Genomic DNA, 18,492 nt, shown 5'->3' with positions numbered 1-18,492 from the left:
CAATTACCAGTGGAAGTGGAAATGGGTTGTATCTTGTTCACTTGTCTGAACTGTAGGTGATGCCACTGTGGACCACTCAGTCCAGGCTTTGTTCTGCCTCAAATCAGCAAAAAGTTACAACCTTAACTTTTAAAAAATATAAACACTATTTTGTTTGTGTGTAACTTAAGCCTATTATCAACTGCAGGGAAGTAAAATACGTTACGTTTGTTCACCTTATTCAGACTCACTAAAATGCAGTGACTTTTTACTGGGGAAGCAAAGGAACTTCAAATGTCCCCATTTAGTTGAAAGAGAGAGAAAAAGAGAGTATTGCCTGATCAGAAAAGCTATCCCAGTGACAGTTATTCTGGCACCTTTGATTCCTGTTAATTCAGCCTCAGTGGAAAGTTACTGAAATGTCAGAGCTGGATTCAGGAAATGAAATGGGCAGCCCTTTGGCTGGATTGAGTCAGCCCAGACAGCTCTGTGCTTTGAGGTGCAGCCATGGCATGTTCAGAGGCCTGAAAAACTTGCCTTAAAGTTTCTCAAGTTAAGAAAATGAATAAATGGTTTAAAGTCAGATTTTCAGTGTGTTAAAATCAAGTATATGGGAGTCATGGCATGTCAGCTTCTTTTGCTCATGGTACACTTTGACAACAAGCAGCTCAATTCAGAGCCTCGTTCCTTGCTTGGTGTCATTTCCTCTCCACTTGCTTGGGGAATCTCAGACTTTTCTAAGTACAAATTCAGATCACCTTCTTTTTTACTTAGCATGCACCATCCAAATCCAGTGCTGTGTACAGAAGTTTCTTGTTTCTCCATAAAGAAATGGGTGACTGAACTGACCTGCTTCACAAGCTGGTGGTGATGTCAGAAATCTCAATTAATTTCAGGGTCTCAAACTGAAATAAGAGGAGACTGCTTTATATTTTCTTTTCCTCAATCCTGAGGATTTAGTGGGTTTTGCCATGTCCTGCACAAAACAATCTCAGGTGTCTTGAAGTGTGGAACATAGGTAACAGCCCTTGTTCTTACTAGCAAGGCAAGGCTCTGTGGGGAGGGAAACACAGCCAGGTGTTTACCCATGAAGACGAATGAGGGTGCTCAGCTAGAAGAAATCTTTGGCGTGTTTCAGTTGTCCGTATGTGATCCTAGTTTTCTCCTAGTAATTTTAGTATTAAGGTGCTGCGTTGATTTGGCACAGCCTGATATTTTGGTAGCAGGGGAGGGCCACAGGAGTAGCTTCCGTGAGAAGCTGCTAGAAGCTACATGTCCGACAGAGCCGATCTCTGGTGGCTCTGAAAATGGATATGCTGCTGGCCCAATTAGAGAGGTTGGTAACACCTCTGGATGACATATTGTCCTGGTTTGAAAGACAGGTGTCTGATAGGGAAAGCAGGCTCTCCCCCTCCCACTTGAAATGGAGAAAGTAAATCCTCTCCCTCTGAATTAGTATAATTTTGAAATTAAGGGGCTCTCAGGCAAAGATACGGGGGTAGGAATAACAGTTCTTGACTAGTGTGTACAGCAAGGCAAACAGAACAAGCCCAGCTCTGGCATTAACAGCGAACAGAACAGGAGCCCAGTCCCAGCTCTCGGCCGCGGGCACTTTCCCTTGGTGCAGTTCCCGGCACAGCCGGCAGGGAGCGCTGGCGGCTCCCGGCGGGCAGGGGCGATGATCCGGGCGCGCCTGCAGGGGGCGCTGTGGCGCGGGCTCGGGCAGCGCGCGGTGCTGGCGGCGGGGCCCGGACGGGAGGGGATGGAGGAGAGAGGCTTTGCTCAGGAACCCTGGGGCAGGGTCGGCCCGTGCTCAGCAGGACGCTTGGAAACAGCGAACTGAAATGGCAGGGTGTCCTGGCAGGGCAGGGGTGCGGGGTCCAACAGCAGAAGAAGAGGCAGCTCCTGGCTGGGCTATGGCAGGGGTAGCAGTGACCTTCCTCCTCCGAAACCAAGAGCGAGAGAGAGCAACTGCCCCCCCCCCCCCTCCTTTTAGCTGCTTCTAATCTCGTGGTGTCCCCGTCCCCCACCCCCCCTAGAGAAACTCCCAAAAAAGTCAGGGAGGTCCCCCCTCTCCCATCTCAAGGACCTAGCCATCAGTGCTTCTTAGCATGTCAATGGGAAAAAATTCCACAGGCAAAGAGGGAAGGAAAAACCAACTCTCAACACATATTTAAGAAGAAAAATCAAAACAGCACGCACTCAGTTTTTTCCAGGGGTGGCAAGGCACCGCAGCTGCTGCCATGGCTTTGCCTGCCTGGCCTTGCCAGCCAGCCGTGCTGTGGGAAGAAGGGCAGCGGCAGTGGCAGCAGCTTCTCCTCCCAGCCCTGCATGCAGAGAGGTGTCAAACAGCACCGGCGCCGCGGCGGCCGCCACTGCCCACTTGGTGCTGGCAGGGCCGCGTGGCCGGCGGCACAAATATGGTCAGAGACTCTCCAGTGCAGAACCTGGACGAGATCGACCTCTTGGAGCTGCAGAATCCTGCAGGCATCTTTGAATTAGCAGAACTTGTTATCTAAAGTACTTACGAGCAGCAGTTTTTTCTTCTAGTCAGAGAAGAGGAGGAAGTGAGGACATGTGAGGGAAACATGGCGACAACAAAGTCAGTGGAAAAGGAGGGAGAGCAGGTGCTCCAAGCATCAAAGCCAAGATTCCTCTGCAGACCATGGTGAGGACCATGGTGAAGCAGCAGTGCCCCTGCAGCCCACGGGGTCATGGGGGATGCCGAGATCCACTTGCAGCCCATGGGAGAAGCACTCATGCCGGGGCGGGTGGATGCCAAAGAAACCTGTGATCCAGTGGGAGACCCAAATGGAGAGAGAGCCCCTTTTTCCAGAGACAGAGGGCCCTTGCTTCCAAACTAGAGCAACCTGTCCTTGGAGGACTGCACCCATGCTGCAGCACTTTTGGGAAGACTGTGTGCCCATGGGAGGGACTCACGTTGCAGCAATTTTAGCAGGACTGCTGCTCATGAGAGTGGACCCATGCTGGAGATGCTCATGGAGAACTGTCTCCCATGGGAGGGACCCCATGGCATAGCAGAGAAAAGACTCCTCTCCTTGAGCAAACAGAAGATCTCGAGTGATGAACTGACCAAAACTCACACACCTTGTCTCCTTGCTCTTGTCGGTAGGAAGGGGCTAGGGGAAAACAAGGTGTTTTAAGGGCTTATTTTGCTTCTCATTATCCTTCTCTGACTGTATTAATAATAAATTTACTTTGCACCTTTAAATTTGGACCTGTTTTACCCTTAGAGTGTTTTCTCCCAGTCGTTATCTCAACTCATGAGCCCTTTGTTAATTTTTTTCCCTCTCCTGCCCAACTGAGAGCAAGAGAGGGTGAATGAATGCCTTTTGTGGGTGCCTGGTGTTTGGCCAATATCAAACCACGACAGATGCTATGCCTAAAACACATAAGCTGGAATGCCATCTCAGGTGGTTTGCTCAGCCTTTTGCTGACAGCTTTCAGTGATGTAACCTACTGTGTGGTTAGAGATAGTGTTTCACAAATCACATGGGCACATGGACAGGTTCCTGCACACCTTCCAAGCTGCGGGGTGCCAAGTGTACTGACTGTTTGCCTGCATACATGAGGTTACCCTCTGGGAAGAGTCAGTGGTGAGCTACTGCAGAGTTCCCATGCACTCAGATTTCAGGAGCTTGCAGGTCCCTGCATCTGTCGTGAAACAATCCCATACTTGGAACAGTGGCTGCACAGGAGCTGACTGCATGGCTTGTTTTCTTGCACTCAGTTTGTGAGATTTCAGGAGTATTCCTTTAGGGGTTTTGCATCCATATTGTTAATGGACACCAGGAGCACACAAAACCCTGACCCATATCAGCCCAGCTGTGGTCAGCGTCTTTCCTATGTGCACCTGTCCCTGCTTGAACACTCTCAGCTGTACACACAAGGACTCACTTCTCTTAGCTGGTAGCCTCCTTACAGCCCTGTAACCTTTGTTGTATAGGAATGGGTAGATCTTGCATGGAGTTTGCTTGTACAGGTCTTACATTTCACTGCTTACCTGACTGCAGCTAGTCTCGACTGTGCTGTAACAGAGGTCTCTATGGGTAACTTTCATGATGTTGTTGGGGGTGTTCTGACGCATTGTGCTGATCTCTTTTTTTTCTTTTTTTTTTTTCTTTTGTCCTGTTTTTTATTAACAGAATGCAGCTCGCAATTTCCAGGACTTCGACTGTCAGGTAAGACCATGTGCAGGAGACAAGGATCAGTTTGGTAACTCCTCATAGCTCAGCAGTAATGTTGAGACAGATTAAAAAAAACCCTTTGTATTTTAATTTTAGCTCCTGTTAAGGTTTAATCAATAAGAACTGGAATATATCCCGTGACAGAAATTAGCCTTCACCCTTACATGCCAAGCAGCAGGAAAGTTCTGAGGTGCAGACTGCTCTGCCAAGGCTACACAACATCTTGCTGGATGGCTGGTCTCCTGAAGAACAGTTTCTTGGAAAACTTCAGTATGCTGAAGAGCTGCAGCTCTTTCGTGTCCCGTCTGGTTCACTGGCTGAGAAAGGAGGAGCTTGCACGTTCTACCTGTTTGAGGCATCCTCCTTGAGAGGAGATGGAAGTGAGAGATCTGCCCCAGATACAGCACATTGCTTTGCTGGGCCTATTTTGGCACAGCCATGGTTTTTACCAGGAGTTTATTGATGGTACAGAGGTGAGCCCAATGGCTCTGGTTGCCATAGGAATAATCCGTTCGTAGAAGTGGTTGTTCCACCAGCATCCAAGACAGAGAACATGCTCTGTGATAGGCAGAGCAAAGCACTGACATTCTGTGGGACATTTTGTGGAGCACAGGGTAATTTCTCATACCAGATTATTCTGTTGCCTTCTCACTGAGCATGTGGGTATGCAGCTAGTGGCTGTTGTTCTCTCTAGCAGTTGCAGGCTGCTGTGTCTGTAGTGCTCCGCTCAGCACAGGGCAGGTCATACAGCACTGCTGTAGCACACCAGGGGCTGGCAACATCATGTAATAAATTTAGTAGAAGTCTGTTGATGTAGGTAATTCCAGAAAACCATTTGCAAACCTATGCACAGCAGGAATATAGTAAATACAGTCCTACGAAGGCAGTCCATATGTCTTAATATCAAATGCTGATATTGTCCACGCCATGTGGGCAGGTACACATCAGTGTACTGCTTTAGCTCAATTAATTGTGCGTTTTGGTATCTTAAAGCCTACAAGTATAAAAATCACTATAATCACATTATAACTTTAGTGTCTGATCTGAAAATCAGCTATAGTGTTAAGCAATGTTTTTTCTTTTAAAATAAGGTTAGACAATGGGTTTAAAACACTTTCCTGTACTGTCTTGTGTCCACTATCTATATCTTCTCTGTTACCTTTAGAGGTAAAGTGTGCTCCCATGTCAGATGGGTAATGTGTAAAAATAGGTGCAATGCCTTTGAGGAAATGTAGACAACAGAGTCACTTCCTGCTGAGGTCTGTGTGCCAGGATTGGGAAGAATATGAATATATTGCATATTGGCCTCTGCTGACCCACCAAAGCTCTGAGTGTGCCTATGCCTGGCTGTGAGTGGAGTGGGAAAGTGGGAAAAGGCTCTGTCATAGAGCTGTGTGTAGCTGCTGCCTTTTGGCTCTACACTTTCCTTCAACAAGCAAAGCCTATTTGTACTTTTCTTTAAACAGAGCCCCAGATCTGAGGCTGGGTTTCCAGTTGCCATGCAGTGAAGTTCTCAATCAGCTTCCAATTGCAGCAAAGTCTGCAAGGGACCTGGTGGATTTTAAGGCAAAAGTTAAAGAATTTGTGAGATGGATTTTATTATCTTATACAATGTAGTGTTTGCAATATGAGACCATGTCATCAGTGATGTGAGACCTGTATTTCAGACCTTTTAATTTTTCTAATAGATAAAAAAAAGCTGTTTTAAATGGAGTTAAAGCATCCTGAACTGTGCTTGCAGGGCTGCAGGCAGTGTGGTGAGGGAAGGGGATAGTGAGGGAAAAGTGAGCCTCTATCAGCACTGTTGATAACCCTGTTGGCAGTGCAGGTCCTGTTTAAGCTCCCCAGTAAAAGACACTGACATATTGGAACAAATCCTGTTTTATTTGACTTCCAGATACAGCTGTCCTGGTTTTCTTAAACTGTTCATATGCAAGCAACCAAAGCTAACCCTGATATGTAACAGATTGCCTAGGCATCAGTTAAACAGCCCCACATAATCTGGTAACTGCAGTGGAGATGGAGTGGGCAGCTAGCATGGGGCTTAGCGGTCTTTAGCAATATGAATTCAGGTTATTCTCAGAACTAAAAAGTATTAACCTAAATCTAGGACCTACATTTTACTTAAAAGTGCTATGAACCCTAATGAAGTCTAGGCTTGGCTTTTCCCAATGTCCATGGGCAGATGGTCGAATAAATCGTCTGGAATCCTTATGGACAGATGGTGTGGTGACCTGCACTGTTAATAGAGCTGTGCCTGTGCTTTTATTACTATCTGCAGAACCTCTGCAGCCTTCAGAAGTAGGTGTTCTGTCTCAGCCTACATCTCTTTTCTTTTCCAGATTATTTTCTTTAAATAGAAATGAAGGAATATGCTGATAAATTTGTAAAACTATCCAATCAAACCTGTGTTATGTTTCAGTCTGAAATAAGCTGTTATTTGATCTGATGAGTTGATCATTTGAGCTGACAGTTCCCCTCTGCTGCCTCTCTCCTACGGGAAGACAGAGAAGTGTTTGGCTTTCAGCACATATGCAGAAGGGGGCTTGGAGTGTGGAGGTGGTCTGGGATTTGGCTAAGTATGTGCAGAAAGCTCTCAAGGAGGAGGAGGTGGGAATAAGTAAGTCCAGGACATGCAGGGTTCATCTGAAACAGAAAGAACAAGGCATACATAAACCCTTGGAGGAAAGAAACTACCTGGTATAAAAATAGGCTGTCTTGTTGGCATTAATGGAAAATGTGGAGTTATTCAGTTGCTTGTGCCCAGGGTAAAACACAGCACAATGTTTGCAGAGTTAATGTCAGACCTCAGTAAGGAATTTTTTACCACTTACTTTTACTGAAAGTGTCACTTTTCAATAAGCCCATGTTTGTACTGATTCAGTTTTGGAGAAGTCATTTTGCAAGTATGTAAACTTAAAAGTAGTTTGAAGCTCTTTTAATCTGCATTTTTAAAAGTTTTCTTACCCTTGCCTAGTCTCTTTGCTTTATTTTTACTTGTTCTGCTGTCTGAGAGGGAATGTGCTGCTGAGAGGTTATTGACATTCCATTGTGTGCATTTCCTGATGTTGGGGAGGTTGAATTGAAACTGTACTCATTTTTTGAAATTGTATTCAGTTTTTAAATTTAAGACAGCCTGTGGGTGCTACCCAGTGGCATTTAATACAAGATGTTTTAAGGCATCTTCTGTTTACTGTGCTGAAATAAGATAGAATGTTAGCACTTTTGAGGAAGGGTTTGCTTTCTGTGTGAATAATGAGAGCCGTTCTCACCCCTATTGAAACATTTTCTCTGGGATGTTGAGGACCATTGTTCCTCTGATTTGTACAAAGAGTTCTTTTGTTTAAAGTCCTAGAGTGAAATTAATTAGAACACATAAGATGTTTTAATCTAGAAAGCAAGTCTATTCAATACCTGCTAGGTTAATTCTGCTCCTAATCTTATTAAAACTAGCATTACCACTAAAGTACTGATTTTAACTTCTGACATCACAGCAAAAAAACACTGTAAAGACAACAATTATTAAAATAGAATTTTATTTTGGCCTTCTTTTTTGCATTCTTTATGTTTCTTGGGAAGCTTTTCCTGTGATTCTTCCCCTCTGGTTTTCTATGTAAAAGCTCACGTTTTTGTAAAAGTGTGGTGTTGAGTTCTGGAAAGTTTTAGCTAGCTGGACTTGGACTGGAGCATGACTCTTATTTCTAAATGTATGTGCTCAATCCTTCTCTGGGATTTACTTAAACATTAGTTTTGTTTTCTGTATTCTATGACAACAGTGTGCCAAAGGGGTGATTATGCACTTTTAATACTTGAAGTTCCTGTACTTTTTAGTTCTTGTGCGTGAGTTTTTAGAGCATGGCAAATATATATGCTTTAGGTTGAGCCGTTTTCATCCATTATGCAATTAATGGTATTTCACAGCAATTAATGAGTAACTGTACTACCAGGTTTAATTCAATGCAGTTCTAGTTCCCAGGGATGTGGAAAGTTTGGAGACACAGAACACAGTCCTGCATTCTCTTCTTTAAGAGATTTTAAGATGTTCATTGTCTTCAGCAGAGTACTGAAATGCAGTTTGCGACATAATATTAGTAGGAGGGCTCTCCTTGGCTAGAAACATTGCCCTTGGCTTACCTGCCATGTTCCTAGAGGAGTTAAGGTGATCTGGAGTCTAGCATTCATACAAACTATTTCATGCTCACCTATGTATTAGCACATTCAGATCTCCCTTGTGTGGGCCTCAGGTTTACAAAGGCTGTGTGTCTGCAAGTGGTGGCACCTTTAGTCCACTGCCCAGGGGATGGGAGAGAGCCAGAGGTTCGCTGTTTTGTTTGCAGCCCGTGGGGAAGGATGCAGTCTCACACTCTGCTGTCTCAAAACAGCAGTGCAGAGTGCCTCCCTGCCAGCTGCCATGGTTTAATTCACCCTGAACTATTACTGATTTAGACAGGTCCAGTTTCCTGCCTTAGGTGGAGAAGAGGGGATTTGTTCTCAGAGCAGGAGGAAGAAGCACCATGTATTCCTCAGTCTCTGTTGAGTGCCTTGCTCATGACACTGGATGCTTGACTGGAGTGCAAGAAGGTTGTGGTTTTAACTGTTTCTTATAACACATGGGCAGAGCAGGAGATGGAGAAATGAATCTACATCTCAGACATGTTGTCATGAATTGCTTATTGGTCTCAGCATTGTGTGGTTGTAGGGGTTTGTGATTTCTGCTTTGGGAGCACAAACCCAGCCTGTCAGCCATGCTCGTGTTGTAGCTCACTTGACTGAGTTGCTTTGACTGCAGAACCAGTGTCTGTTCTCTGGCACGATCTGTGTCTGGAAGCAACTTGCCAGTTTTTGCTGGCTAATACTGGGCATTAGCAAGGGTCACAGAGATGCACTGGGTCCATCTTTCACCATCACCTACCTTTGGAGCAGTTGCTTGGAACTATGTCTCCTGTTGCTTTTGAGTTTGTGTAAGCAGATTACATATCTCATTCTTCTGCTGCTCTCAGTTCTCACCCAGAATTTCTCTTATTTAAGACTTAATCCAATTACACAGAGTACCAGAAACCGTTTCTTGCCTGTATATTTCTGTCTTGGCTTGCAAAGCAGGATGTAACCAAAAGTATGTATTCTTATCACCATCTGTTAAAACCAGCTGGGGCAGTGTTCTTTATCTTTTCCACAACCCATCCTTCCTCCAGGAAATATCTCCTGTTAATGGGCCATTGAGTCCCAGTGCATGACTGATAAAATTCCATCATCCCATTGGGAGATGCTCCAGCCAGGGGGAGGAGCCAAGCATTTCCTACCTAGATAAAATCTGAGATCTGGAACATCAGAGCAGCCTTTTTCCACTGGATTCCAGAGGAAAACCAGACCCTTCCACATCATCCCTGGAACTTTGGATGAAAACTGCACTTTCTCCAGGAGCACTGCTCCAACAGAACCACATCTGTCACTGCAGGAGGATGCAGCCACCATTGAATGGGACTGCACCAACACCCTGACTGACTGATGGGGGGTCAGATTGTGTGCTGACTCTGTTGCTTCTTTTTCCTTTTCTTTTGTATTACTTTTCTTTTAATTTTTCCTAGTAGAGAACTGTTATTCCTATTCCCGTATATTTTTCTGAGAGCTCCTTAATTTCAAAAATTATAATAATTTAGAGGGAGGGGGTTTACATTTTCCATTTCAAGAGAGGCTCCTGCCTTTCTTAACAAACACCCGTCTTTCAAACCAAAACAAGATCATATTGTGTTTTGTATTAATGAGTTTCTGCTGTGAATGGAAATGAATAATTTACTTCAAGGTGTTGTTTTAAATCTGATTTTGATTTGCTTCCCATGCAGCCAACTCCTTCAATTCTACTATTTCCAAAATAACTTTGCACTGAGAAGGAGCTGGGAAGCACTCAGCTGCCAGCTGCCTTAAGGTTGGCAGTATTATAATGGGAAGACTTACCAGGTGGTGATGTTTTACAGTCTTACAATGTTTTTTCCTTATCTTACAGTCAGTTTGTGGTATTGTTTTAGTACCATGTAGAAATTTGAGGGCGGCTGTTTCCAAGAGCAACGGAGTGTCTGCTTTAATCTCTCTGTAATTAGTAGCTGGATAGGCTGCCCCAGGAGCATGGTGTGGTTGTTTTTCACCTTTGCCAAGACTGGCAAAGATGACATAAAGTAAATAGCTGTAGCCACAAAGTTAGTGAAAAAGGGGAAAGCCTGCCCTGGGTAATCTGCATCTTCCCCACCTTACAGCAAAATGTCAGGGGCAGTTTTCTTTGCCTTAGGTGAACCAGGAGCTGAATGTCCTTAAGTTGAAAGGTTTTTTGGGGATGTTTCTAGCCCTATGCTAGTACAGACATTCAGCAAGCTTGAGAAGAGTGCAAGCAACAGATACCTTGCTGCTCTGTGTTCTCCCAGGTTTTCATGTTAAAAAAAATTTTGAAGGAATTTCACAGATGTGTTCTTTATTGTCAGTCTCCAAATTAAATAAATTCCCAGTTTTTCTAAGGAATTAATTTTGAGCTTTGAGCCAGCTTCACATTGGGAGTAAAACTCATCTGGTAATGCCAAAAAAGCAGCTTACTAAATTAGTAATGAAAAGCACTGGTAATATGAATTCTAGTCATTAATCATTCCTACTGTGAAACAAATGGTTTCTTCAGCCTTTAATAACTTCTAAAACTTAAGTACTGGATCACACTGTGACCTGGGTCTTTGAGAGCGTGGCTGGAATTTGGACTGCTACCTCTGCTGCCTGTGAGTTTCTGGAGCTTAAGGCATTAGCACCTCTGGAGCTGCCATGGGATGCCTCACTCCTCCACTCACAATGTTTTTTCTCAGTATGGGCAATTTTTGGTGGTGTTAAGGAAACTTCCCTGTCCAACCCCTCTGGAGCTACTCTGGCAGTCACTCTCACACCATCCGAACTGGGACCAAGTCCCTGGCAGCTCACATCCCATACTCAGTCACAGCAGGTTTCTTACTGGCTCTACCCCAGGTTTTCCATAGCAGAGTCACAGACGTCCAGATCCCTAACATAATTTAATCATGGTGCAACAACTAAATAGCAAAGCAACAAAATAAAAGCTCGAGCTGGTGCCTCCAAAGAGGGACTCCAAACAAAGGAGCCCCTGGGATTTTATCCCCTCACAGCACAGGGAAAGTCTGAGGGTCCTCAGCTGCTGCAGTGTCCCTGAGTCTGGGTCCCCTCTCTGGGCCTCAGGTCCTTGGGCCCTTTTCTTCAGAGGGTCTTCAGTTCACGGCCTCTTGCTGCTTAGGCTCCTGCCCCTCCAGAGCTCAACCTGCAGTTCCACTGCAGCTGCAGCTGAAGCTACTGGCCCTGAATGGATTCTTTAACAGGTGCCTTGTCAGTGGCACTGTCGTTGTTTCCCTCTCGGGCCAAAGGCAGAGGGTGGTAGTCAAAAATGGTTCCTGTGTTTGAACCTTTGGCCAAGTACCTACTTCTTTCTGTAATCAGTCCCACAGCAGATTTAGGCTTTGGCAGTCAACTTTGGCATAGCTGGGTGTGGGTTTTCCACTTTAGTTTGAGAAGCATTCAGAAATGTTAAGGGCAAATAGAATAATACCCCATCCTTGTCTGACCTTCTGCAAATGCCCAGCAAAGAATGCCTTCCAGCAGTTCTTGTTTGAGTTTGATCTCAGATATTTAAAGCTTCTGTTGGGTTATGTTGTATCACCACCTAGTATCTGAGCCACTATGGTTCACACACACTTCTGAAGTGCAGGGCTCTTTGATGAATAGCAGGGATTCTCAGGAGCTGGCACCATAGGGATTATAGCAAAACTCACAGGACAGTGAACCCAACCCTGCACTCTTGATTACAGATTTCCATAAGACCATCAGCTCACTGGACACGGGGCATGGCAGAGGGACAGGAGAAGGACTCTTTCCAGTGGCACTTCATCATCAAGTCAGCCAATCTAGGATGCATCCATTACATGGTAACAACACTGCATTTTAGCCACAGACTTCTGTGGGGCAGCAGGTTAAGGAGCCCCAGAGCATGAAAAGCCATCATTGACATGATTCTGAGGGCAGAGAAATGTATTCCATGCCTTCCAGGAGCTGCTTTGTGATGGGAACCATAATGTATTCCAGATCAACATCCCTGGGGAAAAGGAAAAAAACTAACCAGCAAACCATAGAAAACTTCACTAGTTTTGCACTCAAATTTCAGAACAAAGCCTGCACAGAAGTAGAGAAGATTGTTGAACATAAACTGAGCATGAGAACAAATGTCCATCATCCATTACAGAAGAGACAAGGAATGGTGTCAGAAAGCCAGCATGATTAACAGAAGGGCAGGGAGGCTATTGTAAACAAAGCATTTTTTAAAAAGCTAGAGAAAATGGAAGCGTTTCTAAACTCTGGCAGATTAAATATATGAACAGAACAAAGCAGGCAGAAGGGTTTTTGAGAGATGATTTGCAAAGGGGAAAAACCCAACTGTCTTGTTTTAGATCTGTCAAAATGGAACCTGGAAGGAAGGCTTAGGGCTAGTCATAGAAGAAGAACTAAACATTTTTTTTCTGCATGCAGGCTTGGCACAGAGCAACTCAGAGAGTCTGTGTTGGAATGTTCTTTGTGGGCAGTCAGTGCAGACCCTGCCTTAACCCACAGTGCCTGCTGCAGAAGCTCTACAAAAATAATATTTATGCATTTATAGCAGGTTGCCAGAAGTGAAAGTATCAACCCAGGAGATTTAAATAAGTTTAAAGATTAAATAGTTGAGGTGTTAAGAGGGAGGTTATACTCCTCTGTTGAAGCTGCCATGGTGCCCAATGATTAATCTGTCAGACACTTTTTATAAGATAGATCAGAATTCAGAGGAATTCTGGGAATTCAATGGCCAGTTATACCAGACAGACTGACAAAATTAGCAGAGTATAGTGGATCAAATACTCTGATAAATATTAGGAAGGGGTGATATAATTTTTTCAATGGAAGAAGTCCTGCTCTGCAGACCTGTTGGGATTCTTCAAAAGAATCTGTAGTTATATAAATAAAGGGAATTCAATCAATGCAACCTACTTGGATTTCCAAGAGACAGGACCAAAAGGAGTTTTAAGACATATCTCTTAAGGGACTTAGGAGACCATGCAGTCAGAGGAAAAGTCCACTGATGGATGAAATACTGATTTAAGAAGCCCAGCATTTGTTTTCACAGTTGAGATCACTTGAGGAGCACTCTGGAGATCTGTACTGGGACCTGTGCTGCTTAAATATACTCTTCAGTGGTATGGAAAAAGTGATGGAAGGTGACAAAACTTATCTGCCTTTGGGTAAACAAAGTGTGCTACACATTGAGTCAAACTTTCCTAGAGTGGAAAATGAAAGCATGGGCTCAGGGCTGACAACCCAGAGATGTAAGACCTTAACATTGGAAGGGATGAGTGACAATGTCAGCACAGGGCTTGTGGCTTTCAGCAAAGCAAGTTAATCCTTGTTCATCAGGAACAGACAAGAAAGCAACCCCATTGTGCTGCTTTGTGCATCACAGCATGTGCCTGCACGCATTTGGCATCCTGCCAGGCCCCTTGGCTCAGCAAGGACAGAGCTGCCTGGGGCAGCTCTGGAGCACAGCAGTATGGTCAGGGCCAGCTGCTGTAGCAGGGCTGGCTGCACAATCCCAAGCACATCAGCCCAGAAAGGGCCATGTGAGGTCACCAGCTGTTAGGGTGTCACTTCTGGGGACTATGGAAATGGGGTCAGTTGCTCCCCAGCTTCCAAACCAATGGACGGGAGATCTCATGCAAAATCAGCAGATACAAGATGGAGAATTATGTGGTTCTTTACCCCACACATTATTAAGGTTCAGCTGCTCTGGTCACAGCAGGAGACAGGTACCAAAAGCACAAGTGTTTGGGGGTTGCAGCCCCATCCTCAGAAAGTTGAAGAACACATCTCCAGTTAAGGAAGTCTCATTTGACCTTCAGATTGTTGGATGCTGGGAAAGTTATGGGAAACTGTTATAAGATGCAAGTGTTTGAGAACTTGTATCTCACTTTTCCTTTTTCCACAAGCACAGGCTCCTGAAGTCAGCAAGCTACAGCTCTAGCTGGTCTCCATGTCTTCCCTTCCTCCTCCATCATTGCTCTTCTCATTCCCGAGCTCCAGGCACTGCTGGTTGAAGCTCTGGTTCCCAGCTGTGCTGAGTGGGTCGATGGCTGCTGCCTGCAGGGCTCAGTGCTGTGTCCTAGCAGTAAGTGTGGCATGGGCTCTGGGAGCCATGCTGTCTCTGCTACCCACCTCCTATTTGCAGCAGGTGGGCTGCAGCTGCTGTTTATTTTTACCTACTATATAAAAAAGGCAAAAGATAAAAATATCTTCAGAAAAGCTTCTGATAAAGTTTTTAGTACCTAAGTAAAAGTTGAATTTTATCCAGCTCTGCAAAACACAACCCGTGGATCATGAGCTTCTCTTGTGTTCATTTCCCTTATTTTGAAGACTGCAGGTTTGTAAAAGTCTGGCTGTCTCCTGGTCACATGTTTTCCACCTGCCTTCTTGTATTACTGCTTCCTTGCACTAAACCAGGTAAGCATTCAGACCTTAGCTGGAATTAGACACCTGCAAGGTAACAACCCTTGAATTTCTTTTCAAACTACACTGACGTCGTGTGTCGTAGCTGGCCTGAGCAAAGAGCAGAAAGAAACCAAGTGTGCCAGAGTCTGGAAGTGTCTGTTACTTTCCAACACTTTACACAGGCAAAGGGCAAATACCAGGAGAAAACATACCAGAATTGTGTTTTGGAACTGGACAACAGTTACAGAAGCATTGATGCAGTATGACACAGGCAGGACATCTCACTAGGCAGCTCTGAAGGGTGTCTACAAAAACATGAAGAAAGTGTGTTTGTCAAGGACAGAGGGTATAGCCTGCAAAGCTCCTGTTCTCTCACTGAGTGCTGTGGTACCCACTGTAAGTGGGTTATTCTGCTCTGCATTTGAGAGAGTAATAAGCCAGTAATAATGTAACTAAATAATAACTTTTGGGGGGTGGTTCAAGGTAGCAGTTGTATTGTATAAGTGTAGAGACTGTTGTTGTCATCTAAAGCATAATAGCTAAGCTCTGGTTTAAGCCTCTATCTCGTGCTGTCCTGTGACTTTGATACATAGGAGAGCTTTTGTGGAGACGAACAGGTGATGGGGAGTCATGTGTATTTAATTGTGTGGCATCTGAAAATGATTTTGTCCTTTGCAATGAGAGATTGAGATAAAAGCCCTAAAACTCCAGGGAATGTTCCAGGGAAAATAAAGTTCGCTGGAAAAACTAACACAGAATTACCAGTAGGGAAGCTGGGGGTAAAACTCAGTCTTATTTCTCCAGATAATCTTGAAAAAGAGATCAGCATGATAGCCGATGCCCAGTTAAAAAAGTAAAGGTAGAAATCCGTGTCTAGTTGTAGTGGCTGCTTCTCCCTTTGTAGAAAGAAGGAAGCCTTGGAAAAAGGCTTTAAAAAATAATAAGCTTTATTCAGAGCAGACAAGAGTAGCTGCTTCCCAGGAGGAGGATTTCCACCTTGCCAGGGAACTAACAGGACAAATAAGAAGTTGCCTGAAGTGCTCCCAGTCTGAGGCACTGACGCTGTACAGGGCAGAGTGAGAAGTATGCAGATTTAGCATCTTATATTTTTCAAGTGCTGCTTGCTGAGATTTGTTAAAGATAGAATTCCTTATGTTGCTGCTATGTTCAGTGTTGTCCTGGTTTGAAGGACAGGTGTCTCCCAAGGAAGGTGGGAACCTCCCTTGGAATGAAGAACATGACCCCCTTCCCTCCGATTATTCTGACTTTGAAGTGCTGGGGCTGTCAGGCAGAGCTATGGGAGAAGGAGCAGCAGTTGGTTGCCAGTGTGTGTGTGTATAACAAGGCAAACAAACAGCAGCCCCGGCACAGCCCCGAGCAGAGGCAGAGCCCCAGTCCCAGCTCAGGTAAGGCTCAGCCCTGGTAAGGAAGGAGCAGTGCCGGGCTGGCAGTGAATTCTCCCCGCGGTGGCACCACCTCGGCCCTTCCCCTCGGATCCCAAGAGAGTGAGTGAGGAGCTGAGCCCAGCCCCTCAGCCCCCAGCCAAAAGTCTCCCAGAAAGGGCGGTGTATGTGCCCTTCCCAAGTGAAAAGCCCCCGGCTAAGAGAGTAGACAGCTGCACCCTTCCCCCTCGATTGACCGCTTCTTTTTCTCTCTTAAGTACCTGTTGTTATCATCTCTTAGGCAACAGAAATTTCCCAGGAGAAAATTCCCTGAGAGAAAGGAAAAAAAATTTAAAAAAATCCTAACCTCCAACAAGTGTACATTCCCTGTGTTTGAGTCGCTAATGTGACTGAAGGAGTAGCAGGAGAGTCCTTTCCCCCAAATCACAGTTTACACAATCTGTAAAGTCAAAGTAAGCAGGAAACCAAGAATTGATTATTAGTTCAAGGAAATTTTTCCTTCCCGAATTGAGAGCTGAGATCCAAGCTGAGCTTTGGGATGCAGAAATGCAGGGTGCTGCAGTGTGAAACACAGTGAGATGCTTGGATAGAGGCTCTGAAGGGAAATGGATGTTCCTATTTCTAGTACCTTATCCTGTAGCTTACCTGGTAAAAGCATACTTTACTTAGCAGTAAGTTCAAATGTAATTACAGGAAAGATTATGTTGCAGACATATTTCAGTATCATCAACTCTTTTGTTGCTTTCTATGCTTTTCTCGTTGATCCATCAGTTTAGTGTTTGTGTTTGATAGTTGACCTCTTGCTGCTGCTCCCTTGTCCCCTGCAGGTGTCCCCCCTTCATGAGTCAGTTTAATTGGTCTTGTGCTCGGGGCAAGGTTATTATAAACTTCTGCCCCCCATGCACTCCCCTTGGGCTCTGAGCCAGAACCAGCATTTACCAGACTTCTCTGTGAGCTTCTTAACTCACTGACCTGGCTGAAGTCTAACAAAGCAAGATAAAAGAAAAAAGAAAAAAAGGCAACTGGTTAGTTTCCTGCCAGCTCAATGATTTCAAGCTGCTTATGGAAGAGCCTAGCAAGTGCCAGAGCTGGCAGAGACCTGCTCTTAGTGGCAGTGCTTAGTCCAGCCCTCAGGGGTGTAGGGAAGTGCAGGTGAGGGTTGCAGGCTCCAGCCACTTTGGCACTTGCTGTGCTCTCCTTTGGATTTGCTGTATTTCACCCTTCCACCCACCTGCACTGCCAATCGCCTTCTCCAAAAGTGACCACTCTATTAAAAAAACTCATTAACACCTGCAGGCTTGGAGAGCACTAAACTGGAGTCCAGTGCTGTGGCTGCACAGCACATCCTCCGGAAGTACAGGACCAGTACTTTGCCCAGCTCAGCAGAGCAGCCCTGAGAGCTGAGACATGAACAAGGGGCAGAGCTGGAGATTTGCTGGAGGCTGAGGAAGCAGAGACTGCACCCAAGGCTGCCTTGTGCAGCCTTGTGCAGCCTTGCAGTGAGGACAGGAATTCCTGCCATGTGGACACATGCTTGCTTTGCACACACAGACAAGTCCTTCCCTACCACCCCCAGTCCCCTCCTAAGGAAAAGGGAGCCAGGTGAGCCTCAGGTAAGGTAATGTCATCAGCAGATGGGTCTCTGCTGCTTTGTAGAGAACTCCAGCTTCTGTACATGCACAGCTGCGTACAGGCAAAACCCCGCCCCATTCTGAGGACAAGGACAGCCAGAGGGGTATCTTGTCATCCTTCAAAGTCAAGCTTGAGAAGGTTTCAGGCTACCTCATGTGATTTGGCTGGGCCAGCATCCTCCTGTTGCCACATTCCTGGGGCAAGGGGAGTGAGAGGTTTTGGAGTCCTTGAAAAGAAGCACAGCTGGAGGAAGGAGGGTCTTGCACTGCAAGAACTAAATCAGTCTGCCCCACAACCAGCCCTCAGAGTGCCCAGAAGGTGGGGTGAGATGGATTTCTGGTGTGTTGCAAGCCAGGTACTCTCACCAGTCCTCTATTTGATTTAATGACTTTCAGGTCATTTGAAATTACTGTAAAAAAAGAAAAAGTTTAATATATTTTATGTAAACTAGTAAAACATATTTCTAAGGTTGTAATGTCCCATCTTGAAGCTGAGCCATGAGGCTTTCTCCTAAGCAAATACTTTCTTAATACCAAGAAAAGAATTGGTGCTTTTTACAGTTTCTGTAAGAGCACATCTCTCCATTGATTTCTGGAGATGAGAGAAGGGACCTACAAGTGTTGTTGTTTTCCCGGCTTTCCTGACATCTCCACAGCTTTACCAAAGTCCATAGTTATCCCAGAGATCTTGATCATGGGAAGATGCAGCCCCAGACCGTTTGCACATCTGTA

The 18,492-nt window shown here is 45.2% G+C and overlaps 1 protein-coding gene across 15 annotated transcripts in view; it reads left to right on the top strand.

Annotated features, from left to right (window-relative positions):
- The window catches only part of NDRG3 (NDRG family member 3), a 60,191-nt gene that overhangs the window by 28,976 nt on the left and 12,723 nt on the right, over positions 1 to 18,492 (top strand). For 11 of the 15 annotated variants that reach the window (XM_014886241.2, XM_088174987.1, XM_088174982.1 and 8 more), the window contains one exon: positions 4,146 to 4,181. The exons of the other annotated variants lie outside the window; for them this stretch is intronic. In XM_014886241.2, the coding sequence (XP_014741727.1) occupies positions 4,146 to 4,181 (36 nt within the window). The remainder of the gene's footprint in view (positions 1 to 4,145; positions 4,182 to 18,492) is intronic. 15 annotated transcript variants of the gene reach the window in all.

The sequence above is a fragment of the Sturnus vulgaris genome, chromosome 17 (assembly GCF_052056855.1).
Source record: "Sturnus vulgaris isolate bStuVul1 chromosome 17, bStuVul1.hap1, whole genome shotgun sequence".
Classification (NCBI taxonomy): Eukaryota; Metazoa; Chordata; class Aves; order Passeriformes; family Sturnidae; genus Sturnus; species Sturnus vulgaris.
The sequence above is the reverse complement of the archived record's forward strand: the minus strand, read 5'-3'. Positions and strand labels throughout refer to the sequence as shown.